The sequence below is a fragment of the Cheilinus undulatus genome, linkage group 14, assembly GCF_018320785.1.
Source record: "Cheilinus undulatus linkage group 14, ASM1832078v1, whole genome shotgun sequence".
In the NCBI taxonomy this organism is placed as follows: Eukaryota; Metazoa; Chordata; class Actinopteri; order Labriformes; family Labridae; genus Cheilinus; species Cheilinus undulatus.
In genome coordinates this window covers 29,204,803-29,230,726 of record NC_054878.1, presented here as the reverse complement: position 1 = coordinate 29,230,726, position 25,924 = coordinate 29,204,803, and the positions used below count along the sequence as shown (strand labels likewise).

The following is a 25,924-nucleotide window of genomic DNA, read 5'->3' as shown; positions in this document are numbered from 1 at the left end:
TTGCCCAGTGCTAGATCAACAATTGGCTTGCTGATCAACAAAAGCAAGAGAACAGCTGGGTAAAACAGATACACATTGTGAGTATTCCCAGTGGTGTTCTTCACTGTATCAGCACTGTAATACCTCTTTTCACAGAACTAAAGATAGATTAATACAGATCTGTAAATATTAAACAAAAGTATGGTCTAGACCTGCCCTCTTGTAAAGTATCTTCAGATAACATTTGTTATGAATGGCCCTTTCAAAGACAGATCAATCAGTTGATTGGTTTTCCACTAAGAAAGTATGATCAATTCAAGGAAAAAAACAAAGCACAAATCAGTTTTCTCTAACTTTATTGAATGAAATATAGACATGTTTTCTGGATCTTTACTATTAACAGCTTGTAAAATATAAAAGACAGCTAAGACCATGCTACACGAATATTATGGCTAAATGGCTGCAGGTTATTTGTTAATATTACAATATGATTTTTAAGTACATACAGTAAGTAAACAATCTGTACAAATGTTATCAGGTTCACAGTTAAGTGTGTTACAAAAAGCAGGGAGGACTGGAGTGTAAATGCTTAACATCGAGCAACAGTTTTAATATCATTTTTTACATAAAGCAAACCTGAAGGACAAATGCTCTGGCAGAGTCATAAAGCTGAGTGTTTGTGAGCCTCTGTAGCTGCTCGTTGGCTGTTTGAAGGAATAATGATAACTGAAGCTCTCACAGTTGTTTCTTATGATGTCTGAATGATCGACACCATGAAAGTTTGACACATTTGGTAGGAAATTAATTTTAACTTAAATCACTTGTTTGCTTTGGTGGTGAAACTGGGTCACAAGGATGTTTAAAAAAACCTCCCTGCTTGCCAGTGCAAAATAAACCCTGAAATAATGCCTTAGGTTTGATCTCAAAGAAGAAGCAGCTGTAGGGATTTAATTGGATCCGATTGATGTCTCATTACTGTGAGCAATGGAAAAAAACATGACTCCCTCCTGATTGATCCTAACTCGATTTGGCTTTAGAACCAGGAATACAATGAGCTGTTGTTCCAGTTTGGTACCATGCGGTCTGCGTGAATCCCCCAAACCAGTGAGTCTAGGTCCTCCCTGGTGCCCGATTAATGATCCTGAGCCAACATGCTGGGTGACAAATACAACATAGCAAGACGATATTAAGAGATCTGACCAAAAAAAACAAAAAAATACTACCTTGCTTAACACAGTGGACTGGAAACTAAAGGATGCACTACTTTTTGTAGACAGCAGATGGCATCAGCACACTGTTTTCATCAGCAAAGATATTATGGTGTAGTAGGAAAGGTTTTACACCATTACACTTACAATACATCATGTATATTAGACAGAAAACATGGCACTGAAACACTGTGAGCTTGCTTTGTTACATGCTTGTGTCGACCCTTAGTGTCAAACATTGGCTCTATTTGTCACATGTTCAAGTGAGGGAGTTATTATTGTATTATTTCATGTGTAACCGTATTTTTCACAGTAAATCAGGCAGTGATTGTTCTTCTACATAAAGCTTATTGAGTGTTTTGTTGATGGAGAGTATAGACAAGAGAATGCGTCACATGTACAACATTTCTGGTGGATATCAGCATCCTCTCTGAACTCTTATCACTTCCTCCCAGTGGAATCACACTTGTACCATGGTTTAGCTACAACAGCCTTGAAATAAACATAAAATTTGACAATAAAAGCTGTGATACAGCAGTCATTTAAATCTAACCACCCCATAACAGTTTTGGTAGAATATTTTTGGATCTTTTCTGCATCTGCCTTTAAACTGATGTTGCTTAAGAGGAATACCTAATGTGTCACAGTTCAATATGGGATTTAAAAGCAAGTATGAATGTACATATAATAACAAAAAAGGACCAAGAAATAAAAATTTAAGGATGAATGAAAGAATACTCAAGATATAAATATAATATACAAGATAATCCTCCATCTCTTTAGCCTCTGATGCCATCTCACGCTCACTACTATACACATACAGGCCCACGCATGCACGCACACACACACAAAAATGAAGAGATCAGACACCCGACCAGGTTGCACTCATCAACTTATGCAGCAAGGGCAAAACAAAGTCACTGAGATGCTGAGCCAGATGGGATGCTTCTGAGGCACAGGACATGCTTTGGAGTGTGTGTGTTCATGTGTGTGTGAGAGGGTGAGGAAAAGTCAGTGGGATGTCACGGTGCGTTGACGTGGCTGCAGGATGGAGTTGGACTACAGGCTGAAGGGGGAGGTGGAGAGAACGGTGGAGCTGTTGCTCAGTCACTCAGTCTATCAGGGCGAGATGGGCGTGGCCCGGTCTCGGTGTCTTGTCATGGAGCTGCCTCTTTCTCTCTCTCTCTCTCTCTCTCTCTCTCTCTCTCTCTCCCTCATCACTCACTTCCTGGTCAAGACAGTGCGTCTCCCAGGTATCAGTCATGAATTTTCAGCTGGAATGGAGAAGGACAAAAACAGATATTAGGACTTTCTTCCTTATAATACTTGACAAGAAATTCACATCCCATAAGACTTAACAAATGTGCAAGTCTATTTACTGATATAAAAGGATATAACAATAGACTCTTAGGTGTCCCTGCCTGTTAATTCATTCACACATTTTTTTTCGTTTTTGGTATTTTAAGTTAACTGAAAATAAATAGAAACTAGGCTTTACAAAAACCCTCACAAAACTTAATTCTGTTTTTTCAAATGCAATTAGAAACTAAAGTGAGAAACAAAATTTGGTAGCTTTATTCTTTAACAGCAGCAAACTGATTGTCAAATACACCAGAGACTGGAGAGAGTAAAATGGTCTGGATCGATGGAAGAAGATTTCACACAATGGTTGATTTTAGCTCTTGAGTTGCAGTCAAATTTATCAAATTTGATTCAATAAAATGAAAAGTGAAGAGGAGCTGACTTGAATGTGTTTTTAAAGTTAAATGTTTACTTTTCTGACCCTTTTGGGTCTTACTCCTGAGAAGACAAAATAGAAACATACTAAAACTATCACTCATTTAAAAAAAAAACTCATCCAAAAAGAGGCATTTTTGAAGAAAAAAAAAGAAACAAAACTAGCCAGCAGTGAATACAAATTAAAACTAAACTGAAATTTAAAACAAAATGTAAATACTTAATAAGAATAAAAACTAATGAGTAATCCAGAACTATTATAACCTTGATAGTCAGGAATATTCAAGTCCACGAGATTTAGTGTTACAACTGTCTGACTCAACATACTTGGTAGGAAATGATACGACTTCAAAGTCAAGGAGGTATAACTTCACCAGCTCTGACTTCATTAGCACAGTGAGCCATTTTACAGCAGCAGCCACTTTATGACAATTTCTGATTTTTTTAAGATATATTCTTGGGCTTTTTATGCTTTTATTGAGGACGGTGGATTTAAGTTGTAAACAGGGATGAGAGAGTGGGGTGAGAATTGCAGGAAAGGCCAAACTTGAATCCAGGCTGCCCACATTTATGGGGCCCAGCCTGACTAAGCCATCGACGCCCCCACATTCTTAAAGAACTTGAAGGACTACCTAATATGATTTTTTTTGCAAAAGTCATGACAGTTCTGGGAAAAAAGTGAGAATATGATATCAAATTTGTGTGGAATTCATACAGTTTAAGTATTTTTTTTTACCAATTATAAATAGGGTAATTGTAACACTTACTTTGCAATGAAATTTCAAACTTTTGAACTAAAATGGAGACATAATTTGTGAAAATCACACTTAAGACAATGCTATTAGCCTGTGTCAATTCATACTATTCAGTTTGTTTTTTAAATTAAGAGCATAATGTCTGATAAAATGGAGCTTATTGTATAAATCACAGCTGTTACTTTTTAGATTGTACATATTCACTATGACCTACCAGTCAATATCTTTCCCTCTTGATTCATAGTGATCTGCGGCCCACTGGTGGGCCTATGAAGTACTGCAACTAAACTAAGAAGTCATTCAATTAATATACCATTGCAATTTCCTTTATTTTCCTACCTAAAAACAAGTGTATGTTACTTTGGATTTAGAAATGCTTCTCTTAGTCCTTGGTTTCCTACATTTTAAAATATTTCTTCACCATTTAATGGCTTTTTCTGTTGTCCTTAAAGGTCTCTCAAGGTTTGCTTATATGACTCAGCATTCTCTTACAGTAAATGGACTGCTTTACTGCTGCTTTAACTCATCAGCCTCAGTCTTATTTTCCCATCCCTGTGCCTCTTCCCTGCAGAACTTCATGACTGCTTAATAAATATTAGAGTGAGCTACGCCTAGATCTCTTCTGCTCACATCGTAAAACAGCTGACAGTTGTTAAATACACTCAGTTTTAGAATTGAACTAGTTTGTACATACTACAGGTATAATTCAGTCAAAGTAACTTTAAAAAAACAGCTTGAGCTCTTTGAGGCTTTGTAATTGGATCTAACAAATGCGATCTCCCGACATGGTTTCTTGACTTCATACTGAGCTGACGATAGAAGGAAAACAGGAGGAGGGAGCGGAGGAATCATAATCAGTCTTTCAGCACAAGTTCATCTGCCCCTCACACACCGCTTCCCTTTAAGACCCCAGCCTACAAAGAAGGGGTCAACGGCGGCATTCCTGCTTTGATATCAAAGGTCCCCTGGTTACTCGTAGCAGGAACAAAAGCTTTTTTCATCTGGCCAGTGGGTAAATCCCCTCCCCTACTCCCTAATAAAAGTAGGAGCTATTGATGTTTCAAAAAAGCCACTATGAGAAGATTGCTCGATAGGGCAATGGAGGAATTTTGAAAATAACAACCTTTGATTCTAGTTTGACAATACTGAAAACTAAACAAAGCTGGAAAAAAATCTTGTGATTGTGAATTCTTCTGTATAGTTTGCAAATAACCTGAGACTGTTGTAAGATATTCTCACCTGCTCATGATGCTGCTGTGATCTCTGTGGATACAGGCTCGATTTCCTTCACAGCCTCTTCAATCACCTCGATCACCTGCGCCATCACTTCTGCACACTTTACGGACGGTGTTGAGGGTGTTTCCTCAGGTTCTGGTTGGCTTGTTGCTGCTTCTGCAGCTTCACAGGGAGCTGAACCCTCCTCTGAAGCTGTCACTGAGGGTTCTTCTGTCAGCGTTGAGAGTTTGTTTTCAAGTGCCTGGCTCTCGGGTTTCCCGCTGCAGTCTTCGGTGACAGGACCATTGCTGTCAAACTCAACCACGGCCTCTTCTTCCACCACCGGCTCCTCGATCATCTGAGCCTCCTGCAGGACTACTTGGACTGGCATGTGGATTTCAAGCACTTTCTTTTTGCTCTCCTCTGCTGGGGCCTCAGCCTTTGCCTCCTCTGGTTCTGGTTCTGGTTTCACTTCCTCCAATGTTTCCTGGACTTCTGGGTCGTCTTTGCTCTGTTCTTCCTTGATCTGTTCAACCTCTTCACTTGTCTGACTCTCTGCTTGTATCTCAACCACTTCTTCCACTACAACAGTTTCTTCACTTACATTTACCTCCACAGCTTGCTTCAACTCCTCTTCTGGTTTCTTCTCTTCTTCCTCTTTTGCAGCATCAATGCTTTCGACTATCTCGACTGGGATCGAGTCGATTACCTCCATTGCAACATGGAGAGGCTGAGGTGACTTTGGTGGTGCTGGTTTCTCACAGATGGCTGCAACAGGTGTTTCAGTTACAACAGCTGTCTCTGTTGGGACCTCAAGCTCTTTCTCTGTGGTTGCAACAGCTTGGACTGGTTCTGGTTTGGTGGTTGTTTCGGTTTCAGGCTTTTTGGGTTCAGCTGTGTCTTCTGAAACTTTATCCATGGCTTCTTGGATGACGGCCTCAGCAATGACCTTGCTCTGAGCTTCGATTTCACTGTCTTCTGGAACATCCTCAGTGGTCTTGCTGGCCTCTTCAATGGCTTCACTTCTCTCTGCTTCCACAGTCTCTTTGACTGGAGCCTCCTCTGGGGTCTCCTGCATAACATCAGCTAGCTCTGTTGTTTCAGCCTGTTCAGCCACTGCAACAGGTGTGGCTGAAAGCACTACCGTCTCAGTGATTACAGGAGCCTCCTCACTTGGTGCAGCTTCAAGGACAGAAGGCTCAGTCACCTCTGCAATGTTAACAGATATCTCTTCAGTCACCTTCTGGACTGTGTCAGGGGTATTTACCTCAGTGTCGTCTATCTTAACCTCCTTGTTTTCTATAGTTGGCTCAGTGACTGTTACGCTCTCTGTGCAAATTTCTGTTTCAGATGTTGGTATTATAGGGCTGACAACAACTGTTTTGGGAGAGTTCTCACTCTCACTGACAGGCTGAACCACCTCAGATTCCTCCAAATCAGTACTGACAACTCCAGCCTTTTCAATCTCAGGTTCAATGCTCACATCAGCAGCTTCAACATCAGCAACTTCACTTGCTAGATTTTCAACGGCTGGCTCCAGCAAGGTAGTTTCTATTTGGTGCACTTGTGCTTTGAGCACTACATCTTCTGTAACATCAGCTTCTTCTGTAACTTGTGGCTTCTCTTCCTTGGACAACTCTGTACTTACAGCATCATGGATCACAGTCACAGGCTCAATGACGGTAACTGCAGGTTTTTCCAGAGCTACTATAGCAATCTCCTTGGTTCCTAGACCAGTGCAGATAGCCATGGCTTCTTCGCTGGCATGTGGCTCCAGGATGTTGCTTGTCTTGGACTCGGCCATCTCAGTTTCTGGTTCATACTCTGTTTTCTCAGAAGCTACCCCGGTTGGTACATCTTCAAGGGTCACAGCTGTCTCCGCAGGGATTTCACTAACTTGGGCCTCAATGCCCGACAGCACCTCGGTTGCATTCTCTGGCTTGGGTTCCTGAGGAACTGGAGTAGTTTCAGCAGATGGAGCTTGAGTGATAGGCTTCACCTCAGCTGTGGACAATCTGCGCCCTCCAAGTGCTGGAGCTTTAGCAGCAAGGGCAGCGTCATCTTCAGTTTCATCCTCAGCGATTTCAGTGTCAACAGACTTTGGTGTGGCAGCATTCTCAACCTCCTCTGGGATGTCACTCAGCTCATCACGTTTGTCTTCGATGTCTTCAATCATGGCTGGGATCCATGATGGAGCGCGATCTTCAGCAGATACTTTAGTCTGGACTTGAGCCTGCTCTGGTTGCACTTCCTGTTCAGATTCCTCATACTCTGAGAGAGGAACCACAGCTGGGGTGTCAGAGTCCTCATCACCAGTGCCCTGGTCAGAGGAGGCTTGTTTTTCAGCCTTCTTCTTTCTGCGCCCTGGCAAGAACTTCCTCAGAGAGAAAGATGACTCATCTTTTGGTGCTTCACCGTCAGACTGGACTTGCTCTGCACCTTCCTCAGTTTTTTCCTCAGATTTGGTGCGATTCTTTAACATAACCATGCGTTTCAGAGTGTCCCAGGCGGACTCTCTCTCAGGAGGACTGCTTAAAGGCTCAGGGGAGGACACAACTTCTCCTTCATGCTCTGTGCTTTGTGAGGTCACAACAGCAGCCTCAATTTTGCCTTCCTGCTCCCCATCAACTGCTGCAGCTACTGCTGGTGGTATTTCCTCTTCAATCTTGGTCTCCTCATCATCAGAATCAGAGGTCTTCCTAGTCCTCTTCTTGGGTCCACCCATACACATAAGGGCTTCCCAGGAAACGGAGGTGTCCATTTTCTTTTTGGGCTCCTCAGTGCTGCTGACCAGTTTTTCAGTGGTCTCAGTCTTTGGCTCTTCCTCAGCTGGCTTCTCCTCTTTGGTCTCCTCTTCAACACTCTTATCTGCCAAAGGAGCGCTCTCAGAGGACGACAGAGTGGCTGACTTTGCTGGTTTCTCTGCTGTAGCTTCATCGTCGCTCTCAGAGGACCTTTTGACACGCTTCTTGGGTGTTACTAGCTTCTTGAAAGAGGACCAGGCAATGATTCCCTCCTTTTTCTTTTCTCCATCAGAGGTGGCTTCACCTTCAGTCTCTTGGCTTGACTCAATCTGGGTCACCTCCACTGCGATGACATGCTCTCCTGACTCCTCTGGAGATGAGGGCCCGCTTTCAGCTTTTGGGACTTCTGCTGACTCTGTGGAGGACTGAAGCTGCTCAGTTGCCTGTTCTCCAGACTCAGTGATCTTAGTCTCGGTCTCTTTCTTTGTCTTCTGTTTCTTAGTCGAGAGCTTCTTCAGGCCAGCTCCCGTGAAAAGCTTCTTCAGTGGGCTTCCCTGGGGCTTTGCTTTCTCCTGAGATGACAGCACCTCAGCCTCAGATGTCACCTCTGCTGGTGCCTTCTCCTCTTCTGCGCTGGGTTCAGCCTTCTCCTCTTCTTGTTTGGCCTCATCAGTAGTATCAGGAGCAGCAGCTTCAGAAGTGGTCTCTGGTTCAGGGGTAGTCTCTGATTTCACTTCCTCTGGAGTGACTGCTGCCTCCTCTTTGGCCTCTGGCTTCTCTTCTTCAGGAGCAGCTGGGGCTTCCTCCTTGGTTTCTACCTCTACCTCCTCCTTCTCCTCCACAGCAGCAGCAGTCTCTTCTGTTTTCTCCTCCTCAGCTGCTGCCTCTTTTTCTTCCTCCTCTTTAGTCTTTTTGATGCTAGTCTTCTTCCTCAGGTTAGAGAAGAGACCTCCGCTGAAGAGCTTTCTGAAGGGGGACAGAGTGCTCTCCTGGGCAGGTGGAGATGACTCTCCTTCCTTCTCAGCTCCTTCCTCCTTTGTAGCTTCTTCAGTAGCTTCAGCAGGGGCAGCTTCAGCAGGGGCATCAGTAGCTTCAGCTTTGTCACCATCTTTAATCACCTCAGTCTCAGCAGTGGATGTCTCCTCCTTCTCTTCGGCTGTGCTTTTCTCTTCAGCGGTGGCAGCCTCCTCCTCCTTTGTAGCATCATCAGTCGCACTGACCTCCTCTCCCTCTTTATCTTTGACTGTCAGCAGCTTCACAGGGTCTTTCTCCTCACTTTTGTCCTTCTTCAGTGTGAATTTGAAGCCCACGAAGCGGAAGATCTTCTTGAAACCGACTTCATTTGCGTCATCGGGTTTCTCCTCTGCTGCTTTCTCCTCAACAGCAGAAATGTCGTTAGCATCAGGGGTTTCCTTCTCCACTTTCTCGCCATTTACTTGAGGAGTCACTTCATCCTGGACGTCCATAGTCTCAGGGGCCTCTTCTTTCTGAGCCACGGACACACCATCTGGCTGGCCAACTGAAATGATAAAAACACAATGAACTTTAATTAAACATTTTTTCTTTGGCTTTTTTGCCTTCTTTCACACCCACTACAGTGCTGTGGTACAACTACTCCAAGAATATTCTGATTAAAACAATGGCTTGACCTCCATGCCCCCCACCCCCCATGAGCAGCCTTGATTACTCCCCTCCCTTGTCCAGTTTATACATTGCATGACTGGGTTATTTCAGCCATATTACAATTTTCTCTGTTTACTGTTAAGAAAGACAGATTTTGCCACTGACGCAATTACATGTTAGTCCCAATAACAAACTCATGGCAACTTTATAAGCAGCTGAGCTAAGAGGTGAACACATGCAGTGTCTGCTTGTATTTTGATAACAGGAGGAACTGGGATGACGAACTGACTGTGTCCAAAGATTTCCTTCTTTTGTCCCTGTCTTTCTCTTCAGATCTTCCTTCAGTCTGGAAAACATCCCACCTGATACCCCTTGACTCTAAAAACCAATTCCCAGGACTTTTAATGCCCCACTATCAGCTTACCTGATTACACACACTGGGAAACTAGAAGACATGGCAGTGTTTCCCAAAGAATGAATGAGTGCCTGGGTGGTTAAGTTGATGGGGATGAAGCTTATCTAGGCATATTTGATTATTTTTATTCAATGTCATGTCTGTATCTATCTTTTCACAGCGGCCTGTCACAACAAACTCTTTTTTCAGCTTTGTTGCAATTTCCTCTACAATATTCATCCGCAGGGTTATAAATGCTAAAATAATATTATTATTTATTATTGATAATGATGCACATCACAAAAATTCATCCTTACAGTGATTATTAAAGGCAAGGCAAAAGACTTCACAAACATCATAGTACCATAATTTGTTCATTTAGAGGAGTGATGTACCAACACAGTACCCTATCTTTCTCTTACTTTCAATACTGATTTAGAAAATGTGGGAAATATACTTGAACAGCTATGGATATAGCTGGGAGACTCACCCTGGTATCATCTTTGTCTGGGAAACTCTGCACAAACATACTCCCAAAAACTGTGGGAACTATCAACACAACTTCCCTTTATCTGTCAGTCACTAGCTGGGCAAATGGTAAATAAAGTGCCTGAGTAAATTACAGAAACATTGAAATCTGAGGGCTTTGTCACAAGCAAGGTATTTGAAGTCCCTTTCCATTTTTATGTTTTATTCTACGTATGTACAGGATTTGTACATGCTTTAAAAAAAAATCAAGTTTAACACTTTTTAATGGTAAACAGTCATAAATGAAAGGCATGAGATTTCTCAGGGCTGAATTTTCAGATTTTTTTTAACAGAATATGACAGCTTAAGGCCATAAATTTGGTCCAAATTTGACGATTTCGGGCACATTTAATGCCTCTATTCTATATATTCTTCAACGTACAGTATATTGATAATCACACCAGTGCATTTTGCGGTGTGCTGAGCTGTTTCTATACAGTTTAAAAGTGAAAAAAGCAGAAAAATGCCAATTTGTCAAGGATGGCATGTAAAAATAAGAGTGGGCAAGGATTTTTTTTTAAAGTTGGCAACCTAGTAGCTCAGATTTTAGACAACTGGACTAGTGTTTAATAAATCACAGTGTGTCAGCTTAAAAGAGAGAGGGTCTGTGGTTCCTCCTCTAGGAAATTCAGAACACCCAACACTAAATTCTATGAATCATGGAGAATATTTTTGCAACAATTTGTGGAGTAAGATGATTAGAATCATTTAAAGTTGGCTGGAAAACAAAGATGGGTTATGGAAATGTCTTAGTCAAAGTGCTCTAAAAGCGCTCTAAAATTTAAGACCTCTCACTGGTAACAAAAAATCTAATTTTTTATGGCCTTAAATTTAAATGTGCAAATTAAGACAATCTAAGACTTTTCAAGGATCTGCAGGACAAAATAAATTGTTTACAAAGTAAATTATATTTACTTTGTAAACCAATCTGTGTATCAGTGTGAGATACTTGTGTTGTTGTCCCACACAAAAATGTAAAACTATGTGCCCACATCTGTCCACATCCTTTAGCTTAATTATAGGCATGAAGCTTCACTCAGTGGCGCTGCATTCCTAGAATATTTTAGCTTCAAAAATAGAGAATATTATACAATTTGTAAAAACAGATGTAAGTCAAAACTGCCACCAAAAACTCAAACAACAAATTTCACACCACATATTTCTAAAAGGGCAAAAAAGACCCTAATTACGCTTAAGTTGCTGGAAAGGGCACGCCCATATCTTATGTATAGACTTGACTTTAGAGGAATGTGAGTTATGCTGTTGACAGTGTGTTTTGGGGTATTATTTTAGGATGCTCTAAAGATAATCTAAATGTCAGAGAGCTTCAAGAGTGTTTGTTTTTTCAGTAAAACTGTGTCTGGTCTGGGTTGGTGTAGAATTCAAACCAAACAACATTGGCTTCTCTTAGCACCCCTCCTTGTCCCAATCCCCTTGACCCAAATTCCACCACAGCAGGATGGATGGGGACCCACCCCCTTCCCAAGACACACACATACAAACACAATAGCCTTCTAACCCTCGCTGGCCTCTGAGAATAAAGGAAGGGGGGGTGGTCAACTTCTCTTTTAGCCAGACACTCTGGAGGAAGTTTGCTGACTTTACTAAACTCATGTAAACATTAAAAAGTAATGCAAAAGATTTATAAAAACATCGGTTGTCTGAGGAAATGGCTATCTTCTGAATGGGTGTTATTTTCAGGGAGCTTGCCCAAACACTGCTGTCGACAAACAAGTCAAGACAAGATGAGGGTCCTTCAAGAACTTCCCAACAATATTATAAACAAAGCTGGAAAATTTGCAAACATCCAGTAAAAGTATGACTAAGTGGGACATTCCTATGAGTTTACATTATAACATGGTATTGTCTTAATACATGACACATTTGTCTTGCAAATAAAGGACATTTGAGATTTGAAAATAACAACAGTTCCTCAATGAAACTCCAGTGCTGTGTATATAGGAGGGTCAAGGCTGTTAGTATGCCAGACGCAGCCATGTGTGTCTACATACATAATAAAACAGGGGCCATGTTGATTTAACAGACTACTGGCATCCCTCCCTTCTTTTTGATCTTTGCTTTCTGGCCTAGCTTTTTTTTTTTTTTTCCTCGAACAGGCACATAACTGTTAACGTCCCTGGATTGATTTGGTTTTGAGGTGGTGGGGGTGGGTCAATGTGTGGCGTAGGAGGTGAAGGGGGGAGCGGCTCTTTTGAATAACGACTGTACCAGAAGAATGTGAGTGTATGGGTGAGGCTACAGGGGGTGAGTAGGGGACAGTTAAGAGATGAAGGGATGCAAGGGAGGTGGGAAGGGGGTTGTCTGCCCTGGGGCTGGAGCCTTAACTCACATTAGAGGGGGGTGTTGCATATCAGTGACACAGGTTCATAGCTGGGATACTTGTGCTCTGCAGGAGACCGCCTTAATTACGTGTGAGATGTTTGGTAAGGGGATGCTCTCATATTAAATAACGTCACCGCAGAAGACAAACTATTGTAAAGCTACTCAAGTGAAATCAGATATTGTCTCAGTTGTGGCTGGGTTTGTGTAGTAGCAAGGTGGGGGGTCAGAAGATGAATGGCAGCTCTAGTTACAGACTCTATTTACAAACTTTGCCCAATATATGCAAATCCATGTTGTAATTACTATTGTCTGAGCTGACGCCCTACAAACAAAAGGAGTCAGTTAAAAAGAGGGCGAGGAGAGGACCCCACACCATCCCCTGATAGACCCCCAAGTGTCCTCTTTCTGTTTCAAAGATGTGGTCAAAGTGTCTCTGCAGGATTCAACACATCAAGATAAAACTTTTTTCTATTCTCATTAAAATCAAGTCAAAGTGTGTGAATCATTGTGTTTGATTGTTGAATAAGCCAGAGGTAAATTATGGAAAACACAAGTGTTTGTCTATTCATATCAGTGCTTTGGTATGCCATCTATGTCCCGAAACCAAAACCAGAGGTCAACACCAAGCAAAACATTCCAGACCTGCTCCATTTAAACCATCACTCCCAGTTATAACGCCCGAAGAAGAATCAGTGTTGGCGTGTAATTAATTCCATACGCCCACTTTTCTCCTCCCGCCCAGCTTTCTGCGGCTAAACTGAATGAGCCCACTGGGAATTAAGGATCCCACTCTAATCTAATGAAACACTGCGCATGACGAGGAGATGCACGGGGAGCAGCCTCGCATAAAAGGAGCAGGGCTTGAAAATATGTCTGTGAATGTGTCTAAAAATGTTTCGGCCCAGCAGCTGTCACTGTGAAATTTTTTTTCCCACCAAAGGAGTTTGGTTGTGTTGTAGGAAGTGTGCCTAGAAGTTCAAGGGATGCAGCAGTTGGGTTTGGCAGGGGACAGCAGTTAGAGCTGTGAATGGAATATCTAAGAATGGGATAAACAGGATTTTACCACAACACTACAGTGAAGGGGAATAGAGGATGTATGTTTCAATCAAAAATTCTAAAAAGGGCTTGTATGATATGATATGACAAGATAAAGTATGATTTAATAGCTCCCAATAGGGTACAATAAGATACAATGTGCTACGATACACTTTATCTCCCCCAAAGGGACATTTGACTTTGACTCTCAAGATCTTGCACAAGTAGGATGACAGAAAACTTGATGCACTTTTAAATTCAACGTCAAAATGGCTCAAATAAAGTCAACATTGTGATTACAGTTATTACATTGTGATTTTCAAGGATGCTCACATCCAGCCAAAGTCAAACCATCTCAAACTGAAATCACCCACCCATGCCGGGATGTCTACAAGCCACTACACTCAACTAACCACACCCTCAAGACAACAATGCCCCAAGCTGCACTCGCTCATGTAAGGATAAACCCCTGCTTCAAGTTTTAACACATCCTAAATGAGAAAAGATGTCAAAATTCAGTAAATGCTAAGTGTCAGTGTTTAAAATCATAGCATGTTACACCACATATATACCTTTAGCAATAATAGTCACAATTTCATATTGCAAAACTCAAGAGATTTAAATCCAAACTTGTTAAAAAGCTACAATTAAGACTGTTCTGCACCATTGTTCTTACCTGTTAGAGTTATTGTCCCAAGCATTTGTAAAATTCCAAGAAACTTTTCTCCCAAAAATACAAAAATGAAAAACAAAAAGTTATCAAAATTCAGGTAGTTCGAGAAATACTTCGAAATTGTCTACTTGCTCTTGTTTTGTTTTCTATTCCTGTCCTCTCAGTCAGCTTTGTCTTTCACTCTTAAAGTCTGAGGGCAGATCCTCTCTCCACTCTTCAGCACTTCTCAGCCAGTCTGAACAGAAAACAGAGCTCCACACACATTTCAACAGACTGACACACATGTCATGTTAGGACCACCCCTGCCTCCCTCTTCCTCCCACCTCCCTCTTCTTTCTTCAGCTGTTCTGAATGAGCCCCCCCCCCCCCCCCCTCCACCCCACCACACCTCCACCCCCACCCCCACCCCTTCATTTGCCCTCCCTCAGACCTCAACGACCATCCGCCCGGGATGACTACAGCTCATCATGTGATCTCTTCAGGAAGTTTATCGCTGACCCCATTTTCCAACTGGAACTATTAAACACTTTATAATGTAATGATGCAGCCCCCCACTTTTAATTCCTCACCATGTCAAATACACACACACTCATGCACAAGGATTTGTTTTTGAGGGGGGCTTCTACTCTCTCCACGTGTGGAAAACAGTCTAAAGCAAGTACCCCACCCTCTCTCCAATCTACTCCCCCCTTTTTTGGGAGGCAACCCCTTATCTAATGGCTCATGTCACTAGTCATGGAGAGGAATGTCGACGGAGGCAAACCAGAGGGAATTTCAGGACTCTGCTTGGGAATTTCTAAAATAAATGCGACATATTTTTTCTCTCATTATATTTAAATTTGAAAAGGGTAGTCCCCGAACACATACATCTCATTTTAGTTCAAGTTTGGACATTTTCACAGGTTTATTTCTTTATCTTAAATACACATAGTAATGAATTTATACCTAAAAATTAACAAAAGCTGCTGAGTTAAAAATACATCCTAAATGAGGAAATATGAAAACATTCCAAACAAGGGGCTGTCAGCTTAGATGCATTTATCAAAATAATTAAGACCCATAATCAGTCAGACTAGTAGCATGCTTTATTGTCCCTTTCAGCACATTTTTTTTTTCACAACAAATTTTGGCCATGTCTGTCCAAAGCAAGCCGTGCGGATTTGCTTTTCCATCACCAGTTTGGCTGTACTGGGCTACACCAGGCCATGCCCAGAATACGCCCTCCTTGCCACAGTGACTTCACAGTACCTCATCATTATTTGGGTCACCTTGCAGATGTGTTTAAGTAGCAATGGCTGCACCAACCTTTGAAATACCTGCTGGACTACCAATAGAGGAGAAGAAGAAGAAACTTTGAAGTACAAACAATGGCGGCTTTTTCTATTGGCAGAACAAAATCATTAACCTAATCAACTTTTACTATTCTTTTATTTCCTTTTCAATCCATAACAAGCTCTTTGTCTGTGGTTAAGTTAACGTCATAAACTCATTTTCATTCAAAATAGAAACATTTGGGTTTATACTGGAAAAATTTCAAAATGAGGAGATTAACTGAGATTAACTAAAGAACTTCCGCGATTAATTGTGGGTCAAAAATCTCCTCATTTGACTGCTCTATAAAACTTTAAGTTCAAGAAAAAAGAAACTTGCAAGACAAATGAACAGTCCACAATGCTGACAGATGCTATAACCATGTTTGCTGTAGTCTGTACACTGCCACTTTCAAGAAATAATGACGATAAAAGAACATTTGTGAGAAATGTTTAGTCTTTAAAACAAAAAAAAAAGAAGTCCTGACAAGGCTAGAAAATGAGGCAAAACAAATTCAGGAGTATACGCAAAAGTTTTTTGTCGTATCAATGTTTCATCAACACGGAAACTGCGTTTTGAGAGGGCAACAAATGGTCATGGAGAACAGCATACACATTTACTAGCTTTATACGCATGCTCTGTAATCTTCTTCTCTCTTTTGGTGTTTCTGTGGCAGCACCACTCACAGGCTTGGCATTTATACTACAACATTTTCAGGGGTTTTCAGTAGTTCAGTGTAGGGGTGTAAAGGTACGTGTATTTGTACCATTGTACCATTTGTATCCATTCGGTATGGGCCTCTCGGTACGGTACAGACATGTACTGAACAGATACGTGTTAAATGAAGCTCATACACAGACGGAAAAACAGAGAACAACTCACTGTCACGCTGTCCTGGCGACCACACAACCACAGCAAACGACAGAAACAGCCTGAATATTCCCAGATAAACGTGTCCTGTTTAGAAACACCTTGTTTCCCAGTAAAATACAACAGTGGACAAAGACAACAACAGTAGTGCTGACATTATTCAGCAGTGTCGCTGACAGCACATCGTCCATATCGATCAATCAAAGCATTTGAAAAGGCTCAACTCCAACAAGAACATCACTGTAACGAGGACGAACGACAAAAAGTCTCACCAGCTGGTTATGAATTTCCCATGATTTTAAGATGTTTTCATTATAACAATGGTACTCTGGTTTTCTGAATTAAATTAATCCTAAACGTAGTACCTTCAATAGTCAGCCTTGGAGGAGGGGGAGAGGGGACTCCATCAGGTTTACAGCTGTGTCATAGGTAAAGTCATCCTCAAATTTCCACGGGCTCGAACATCTTTATCCACCAAGATGGGCAGTAAAAAGTTATCCCAAATTTTGTAGTAGGTACCAATGGTTAAAAAAGTAATCCAGCGCTGAAGACTGTGTTGAAATCGGCAGGACAGATGCTAATTAACTTAACAAGCTAACTTATGGTTGTATGATGATGTGTTTAAGTTGGCTGGGAAATTTTAGTGTTTGAAGAATGGTTATAAATATGTAAATATATCAATTAAAATAACCTAATAATTAAAAAATGTGTTTATTTATTAATGTTTGTATTAATTGAACACCTTATGGAAGGAGGTTGCAGCATTATTAATAATTCAAATGTAATTAATTCAGCCTTTTTATTCTAATAGAATTAAATACAATTTAAAAAATAATAATAATTTTGTTTTTTATTCACGTTAATCAATGTACTGAAAACATCCCGAACTGTGAATTCAAAACGGAGGTACGTACTGAACCAAAATTTTTCTGTATCATTACACCCCTAGTTCAGTGCTTATGCAGACATTTCCTGAAGGCTTCAGTACTGATATCCTCAGAGTACCGGTACAAACACTTAGGGTACTTACACAATCCCCGTCACTCCAAAGGAAAGGCACAATAGCATTACATGAAACCTGTTTCCTTTACTTATGTGCTCTAGTGGCATCATGTTTCTGAATCATTTACAATACTGAGACAGTTTTTTATTTTAACTGATGACTTCTGAAACACTTTTTTCTCTTGAAAGTATTGATTAAGCAACAATATTGGGGGAAAAAAAACAAATGATACCCAACGCTAGACGGGGTGCAGATGGCCTGGGTTCAACTCTGGCCTGTGGCTTCTCCACGCATGTCTCTCTCTCACTCTCTCATCCCCATTTCTGACTTCATCCACGATCCTTCTCTGTCAATAAAGGCATATAAAGTCCTGACTAAAATCTTCTAGTTTTCTTGCTTCACTGAAAGGAAGATAAATCCATCTTCAAATCCCACATTAAAACATGAAGCTTGTGCTTATCTGTATTGTACTTTCTGGTTCCAGCACAAGGCAGTGCTTCCATGTTAAATCTGCAAACAAACATTCTAAAAAGAATATATGTAGATTTACAATGTCCTGAAAGATTATCACAGCAAATAGCTGTAATCATAACTTTTCAAGGGCAGAGCCAGTGGTAGCCAGGGCTAAACGTGCCCCACTGAAATCTGATTGGCTCCCCAAAATCCTGACAATGACTATCTATTTGCCCTTTCAGCCACCAACTAGCCATTTTGGCATACTCGATCACCAAGCATGTATTAACTCACATTGGATTGGCCTTACTAACTTTAAAATCCTCATGGCGAGGAATATGAAAGTGCCTCCCCATCCTAATATATTTCTGTACGTGGCCCTCTGTGGAAAAAGTTTGGACATCCCTGGATTAGGTGATCCAGCTAACCATTTCTGTTCTTACTTTTAAATGAAGGGTAGTGTGGATGACTGGTAGAGTCATACAAAGTCTGCTTGCATTTGGGTTATAAATTTGATGTTTTTTACTCAGAATTTAAGAGAATGTCTTTATTTGCTCAGGTTCAGTAGAATTTATTGCCAAAGAAAATAGATATGCAACCCTCCTCTCTTGAAACTACTTCTTTAAAGTCATTAAGAGAGCATAAGAGCAAAATAAGTTAAGTGTACACTCTCAAAACATCCCAAATATTTCCATCATCCAAGGCTAATGTTCACACCGAGGACCTTCACCCCAGCTATGAACATGGGTCCCCATCGATTAACCGCCTGCTCCCTGTGAATGTCAATAGGCCCTCTCATTTACCCCAATACAGACGCATTTAATTCAGCTTTTGTCTGATGGGGGAAGACAGACAAGCAGGAATGCAGATAAATCCTCAGGTAAATACCAGCATAATCAGACCTGTCACACTTCACTATTGTCCCACAGGAATGTGTGAATTCCATCCAGAAAGCTCCCAAATGGGTGATAACAGCAGTAATCAAGTAACGTCTGAAAGCAACCTCCCTCACTCCCCAAAGTGTGTGCAGGCTTGTAAAAGCCACACAGACTGAAGGACATTCATTGATAACTAGTCAAGCAAGTAATCAAGCAAAATGTTCCCTTTAGGTGCCTAATTTAATTTTACTTTTAATTTAAAGTTTAGTTTCAGCAGTGATTTTTACATCCAACAGGGACATGTTTGTTTGTCTCTAAGACTTTAAACTTGCTATTTTTTACCAATTAAATATTTCCTCCCCTAGATTATTGACACTTATTTGTGATGAAAAATACACAAAAATGAACTCCTACATACAGAGAGCTTATGATAGCATGTATATTATGGCTGTTTCTACCGTAGTTAGTGTGCTGGAAATGGTTTTATTGTGAAATAAATCTCTTTATACTTTTCTTCTTCCTGAGTTAGCTCTGATCCATTGAATGCAGAACGCTGTGAATACAGGGATCCATGCTTCCATGAACATGAATAGAAAGCTTCTATTGAAGCAAGGGGTGAAAAAAGTAAAAGGGGGGAAGGTTGTCATTTTATAAAGTCAGAAAGGATAATTAAATAAAGCTTAATACATGTCTACTATTTTGGATAAGAAAAAATAGGCTTTCATTGTGTTTTTATAATTCCAGACTTCATAGCTTTATTAACTTTAAATCCTATATTTTTAGTTCTATTCGTGCTGTGAGTATGTTGTTAAAGGCTGATTCATTTGATTACTGTCATTCCCTCAAAAACTTCCCTCTGACACATCAGTGAAGCTCTCTGTTATTGCTGTGGCTCATCTGTTTGGTATTCCACTATCCACTCTATACCACATAATGCACACTGTGACGGTACTGTATGTTATGCTGAGTGGACAGTGAGTCAGACTGAAGGGAATTCGGAGTTGGATGAGAGTTCCTCTGTTAGATTGGCCCCACGTCTTCCTCTCCCCTCCTCACTTCCTTCATATGACTCACACACATCAGTCACATTCCTGGACTTCCATACATCCTGGACGGTTTTTAATGTCGGCACAGCTTCAGGCTACAATGAGCTGTATGGGAAATATGTTGTAAAAAGCCATGAAGTTCATTGTTGACTGAAAGGACAAGTTTGACATTTTTAAATCTTTTACAAAAATTATACCGTATTTGAAGCTTGGCACACATTAAAATATTTTAAAATGCTTACCCCTTTTGAAACCTTACACGCTGACAGATAATGACAGTTAACAGTTTTCTTCTTATTATGGGTGCTATGCAAAGAGATGACCAATAGCACAAAACATACTAACAGCTTCTGTATACAAACAACCAGTCTCAGCTCTCAACATCAGAGAGAGCAGAAGTTGGGGATTGAATTTACGTTTTTTTTGGCACAAATACCTTCATTATGATACTTTTAGTGACCAAAAGGCTACTGTGGCTGATCGATTTGGTTAGTTTACCTCACGATGAATTAAGACCCCGTCCACACAGGAGTATATGCAAAAGTTTTTTGTCGTATCAGCGTTTCATCCACACGGAAATGGCATTTTGGGAGGTTGTAAATGCTACTTTTTGAAACTTGGTCCCAGAGTGAACAAATCTGTATACGCCTACCGTTTCATCTCCGTGTTCACAGCCAACCGCATCTTTCTTGAAACGATTATGTCATACATAACATAACTCACTTAAGCCACATGCCTGCAGAAGCTAGCAACACAGACAACCAAAAAAAAGATTAAAAGGGAGACATTCAATATCAGAGATACTGGTGTGAAACTACTCTTAAGATACCTCTGAACGTCACCCAAGAAGGCATGGATAGTGCCGTTAAAATTGCACGCTGCAAGAGGAAAAAAGTGGCTACAATGTATGACTCTAAAGTTATTTATCATTAAACAAGCTTGAAATAATAAATATACCTGGAGCAAAATCCCTGCGCTGCTTTACAGCTGCAGGAGGCAGATTTTCAGCATTACAGTGCCACTTACAGGCTTGACATATGTACTAAAGCGTTTTCAGTGGTTCCATATCCTGAAACAATCCCAGCATGCAACTGGCTGTTAACTTTCAAGCAAGGCAGTGATAACAACAGACTGAACTGAGATTAACTGCTCGGTGACTTTATATCATTGTAGCCTTAGGGGGATGGGGTAATTCCCCTAAGGGACTGATGATGTCATGGGCTGCCATATTTGTCCTACTCAGTAAAGAGGTGCTCTAAATAAAAAAATGTAGTCACACATAGAAATATGTGTTTCACATGTTTTAAGCAATCTTATTTCAACATATCTAGTGCGTTTAGACAAAAATCTTGGATTTTACTTTACAGGGACTTTACATTTAAAATCCCAATTTTATTGGAAGTACTTTGTTTGGGAGAAATAATCACTAAACCAAGTCTAGTGCAAACAAATATATGTTGACAATTATGTTCATGCCAAGCAAAAAAAAAAAAAAAAAAAAAAAAAAAAAAAAAAATAGCCATATAAAAGGAACTGGCAAAAGACTGAGGCACCCAAGGTGGAGGACTGAAATACCATGGAAAACTTTACCTTCTCCCTTTACTGTACTTGTGATGTAAAATGTCATTTCTCAAGGACTGAACAAGAACATAGAACTGTAATCAGTCCATACAAGAACTGGTGAAACTGATTTTCAGTCAGGGGTTGTTAAAGCATCTTTTTTTAAAGCCATAGATTTATGTCTTGTATTTTCTTTCAAGTATGAAAAACATGTTGGTGTGTAGATTGGAAAGAAATCGAGAGACAATAGTTTGAAGATTTGTAAAGCCTGGATGATATGTAACATATATTACTTTAATTAAAGAGAATTAAAAAATGTATATATATATATATATATATATATATATAAACCCAAAGAACCCACATTTTCCATACAAATTATCTTTTGAAAAGAACTATTGTATATAAAAAGCAGGAGTAAAGGTTGGCAAACACATGATTGTTTTCCTGTACTTTTTTTTAGTCCTAATGTGATTATGAAGCTGAACTCCATGAACCTGCCATGAGTCCATTTCACTTAACTAATGGTCTGAGGAAAACACAAAAACAAAACCTTGAAATTTGATTAGGGCTGCATCCAAAAATCAATTTCATATATTTTTTATATCAAATTTTAGCAAAACTTGGGAAGCACCTGTCACACTAATGGCCCATTGCAACATTTTGCTTTTCAGACAATTTGAGCGAGCACAAAAGACGTAATGCATTGTTAAAGGGGTTCAAGATAAATGAGGAAAGGTTCACCTAAAAGGCAGGAAACTTTGGATTTTTTAATCTTGTTTTGTAAAGTACTTAAATGATTAATTGACTAACAGATTCAATAGACAATACAAGAATTTCCATGAAAAATATAAGAGGATGAAATGATGCATCCAAACAAAAAGACGACTTTAGTTCGAATATCTTTGCATCACCAAAACACTATTCCTTTGTTTAACCACCTAAATATGAAAATTCAAACACCCACATTTTTAAAAAATCGGAAACAAAATTTTAAACAAGTCGTTCTGAACATACTTTATGCATACTCTTCTTCCCTTTTCCTTAAAACTAGGTTATTTTAATGAAAACAGGCTGCCATGACAGCATTTTTTGTCCTTAAAGTGCGGTTAAGTCAGGAGAAAACAACATCATGTCTGAGGGGCTAACACCCCACATATCTTGGAAAAAAAAAAAAAAATCTGAAAACGTGCCTGGGTTCAGGAATGTTTGAGGAGGGGTCCTGAATGGTTTGGCGGGTGGGGGGTTGGGGTTGGGGTATTGGGCGGAGGGGTCTTTTTTGTTGCCTGTAAAGAAATGAATGACATCATCAGACAGCAGAGAAGAAAACGCCTCCTACTCTTCTAAGAACTGCAAAGGATGATGTTGAAATAATTGAAGGAAAAGGAAGCAGAGGCTGAGAGTGTGTGAAACTGCCTGAGATCAGAGATGTTTAATTCAACACTCTTCCTTTCTTCTGCTTTTTCTAAATTCAATTTCGCGTTCTTCACACCTCCGTTTTCATCTCCACACTCCAGACGTCTTTAATCCTTCTCCCTCTCTGCCACTCTCTCCTCTAACCTCCAAATCCTCACTCCTCCTCCAGTTTGTGTGGGGCCGATGGGACAGATAAGAATGTTGGACAGGAAGCGCAGTCATTTCTTGACATCACTGCTTCCTCTTCCTTTCGCACGTTTCCTCGAGTTATGCTTTATTCTGAACACCGCACAGCACGTCCAGCAACCTTTTCCTGCTAAGATTACGACTGGATGTTACTAGATGTGGCGTGACAAGATGAAAAACTGTAGCTCTAACGAAAAAGATTTCAAAATCATGATCATAGTTTGTTTTTCTTTGCTGTGAAACAATCTCATCTTTAGCATTGAGAAAGAAAAGTCTAGCTTCCAAGAAAAACTTACAAACTTCTTGCACGCAACTGGAAACAATTAAATCTAAGATCAAGTACGCATGTTTCTGTCACTGCTGGTCTTCCTTGTGGTTGAGTTGAAGTCACACGAGGAAAACGTGGCTTTTAAATGTAAGGGAAGAGTAGCATTTCTATCGAAGGGGTATGTTTAGGCAGCGTTTGACATCTGTTATTCTTGCATTCCTGGCATATCTGCACCAGCAATTTGGCATTCCAGTTGTTGTTATGCATCATCTTGTCTTCTAGTAGACTGAATTGTAAAAACGGGGAAGTGAAGATCTAAAGAATCCCTGAGTGGAGCTTGAAAAGACTTGGAAGTAGTCCACATTTACAAAAGAAGTGAATGAAAAGCACTTTTATTGCTAGTTTGACAAGACTGTAACCTTTGATGTGGATTTTCAGCTGCAGAATTGCACAATTTAAATGATTCAATGTATTCCATTCCAGTATAGATAAAAGGTAAAGGGCCAAAAGTAAGGGGTTCCTTCTTCTAAGCAGGCTGCAGTTCATGAGAACTTGCCCAAAAATGTTCTTCACAATTACTCTTATCCTTCATGCACTTCCTGGATGCCTAGCCATTTTTCTTACCTCAGTCTCAAAGCTCTGCATAGCATTAGAGCTTGGCTAAGATCCATAAGTTTGTTTGAAATGCATCCAGAAATGTCTCTTAAAAGTAATTTAATCCCAACTGGATGTTTAAATCTAATTTCCTTAAAATTGTGAATGTCTTGAGCATAATTCTTCCTGTTTTCACAATTGTACCTATGATTCTTTTGTCTAAAAAGTTTACTTCAGACCAAGTGGAATAAGTCAGATTGCTGAAGTATCAAGTATCAAGTGCCAAGAGGATTACACTTACATCTTGAATTAGAGGTAAGGGGAAAAGCCTCACATTGCTGACACATTCTTGGCCCTTATTTAAAAAACATTTTGTCAATTACTGCTACGTAGAAATATCTAATGTTGTCAATGCAGCAGTGTAACAGGGAGGAATAAGGCTTTTAAAGAAGGAGGAGAAGTACGAGGAGGGGGGCTTCACATTCCTGGTCCTTTCTCTCAATCCTCCATGTGCCTGGGGGAGGTTAGGGGTTGAGGAGGGAGATTAGGTTCCCTGATGCCGGGAAAGATGAGAGAGCAGCGCCTGCGGAGACGAGTGGGTCCTGGGGGGTCTGAGGAGCCCTAGTGGGAGTCTAGCATGAGTTTGACCCTATTACTGTAATTTTAGGACCTGTATAGCTGCAACTCTATCAAATAGTCATTGGGATGCAATGCTGACTAAAAGCTGAGCTTATGTAAGGAAAATGTTGCTGCTGTTTGTGTATTCAGCAGTTTGGGCCATTTGTTTTATTAGGTGACCACTAAAACTAAAGACAAAGAAGCATCTGCTTTTGCATTTGCTCTTGCAAATGACCAGTTTAAGATCACTTCTACATTAATCATTAAGCACAACAAAAGTAGCTACGACAGCAGAAGTAGTGTCGGCTTTAAATGACCAAATAAACAATCTGAAGAGTGATGTGCAGTGTAAGTACTTTTTTTTTTACTTTAAGTGAGCTGTTGTGTGTTTTATGCCTGCATATTATTAAAAGATTATTCAGTTGTTAGCACGAGTCATTACGTATGTATAGACTATAACAGCTACCTGCATACAAAAATCCGGGGTCCACAAAGGTTGATTTTTTTCAAAGATTTTTTGGGCTTTTCATGCCTTCATTCAGAGAGTACAGTGGATAGAGTAGGAAACAGGGATGAGAGGGTGGGGGAGAGACATGAGGGAAAGGAGCCACAGGCTGGACTTTAACCTGGGCCACCAGAGCACATAAAGCACAGCCTGACCACGAGGCAAACTGCCTGACCTCCTTTAGATTGGTCTCCACAGGTGAGGCTTCTCTAACTGAGTCAGTAACTTCACTCATGGTGCAAAAGTGTCTGATGCCCAAAGGCATTCTGGGATAACTCTGCAAATTAAGGGGTGATTGTCAAATAATTAGAGGACAGTTACAAAAAAAAACTATAATGATTGAGAACCTATCACTTAAAACAAAAAATGTGTTCAAATAACTCAGAAAAAAAAGCTGAAACAGCTTGTTTGGATTTTTGTTAACACTGCTCATTTTTTAAACAGCCATTAACTGTTCAGTCTTACAGTGAGAGACTGAAAGCTGAGTTTAATCAAGAAAGTGCACTTCCAGAAATTTCAGTACACCTTCCTCAGAATGCTGTAGTTATTCCCCACAAGTGGGACATTTCTAACTGCGTCAGTAACTTCAGTCATAGTGCTAAACTGTCTACTATCATAGATATTAGGGCATTCTGGTAAAACTCTGCAGATAAAGCAAACACTGAGGCAACGCTGGTGTGCTTAACCTGAGCTCATAGTTCTATGTTAAAGGAACAACTCACAATTTTAACTTGAACAAGCCTACAAAGATACACTACCGCAACGAAAGCACAAAATTGGATTAGATTCATGCAAAATGTTAGATTACTTCAACAAACACTCAAATACACTTTTTAGAGTGTAGCAAATTAAAACTTGCTTACACAGTAAACACAGTTGCGTTACATCAGCATGCTAACCAGCAAATTTGTGTTTGATGATCATGATAATAAGGAACATTCTAATTTTGTTAGACTTTAAAAAAGTATTTTCTAATGCCTTG

The 25,924-nt window shown here is 40.2% G+C and overlaps 1 protein-coding gene across 2 annotated transcripts in view; it reads right to left on the bottom strand.

Annotated features, from left to right (window-relative positions):
- Positions 1-319: 319 nt before the first annotated feature.
- Positions 320-25,924, bottom strand: part of akap12b (A kinase (PRKA) anchor protein 12b) — a 73,562-nt gene continuing 47,957 nt past the window's right edge. The window contains exons 1-3 of one of the 2 annotated variants that reach the window (XM_041805063.1): positions 14,238-14,469; positions 4,919-9,157; positions 320-2,461 (exon numbers count right to left, since the gene is read on the bottom strand). In XM_041805063.1, coding sequence (XP_041660997.1) covers positions 4,923-9,157; positions 14,238-14,262 — 4,260 coding nt within the window. In that variant the 5' untranslated portion in view covers positions 14,263-14,469 and the 3' untranslated portion in view covers positions 320-2,461; positions 4,919-4,922. Of the gene's footprint in view, positions 2,462-4,918; positions 9,158-14,237; positions 14,470-25,924 lie in introns of those variants that run through there. The other variant, XM_041805062.1, reaches the window with a different exon arrangement.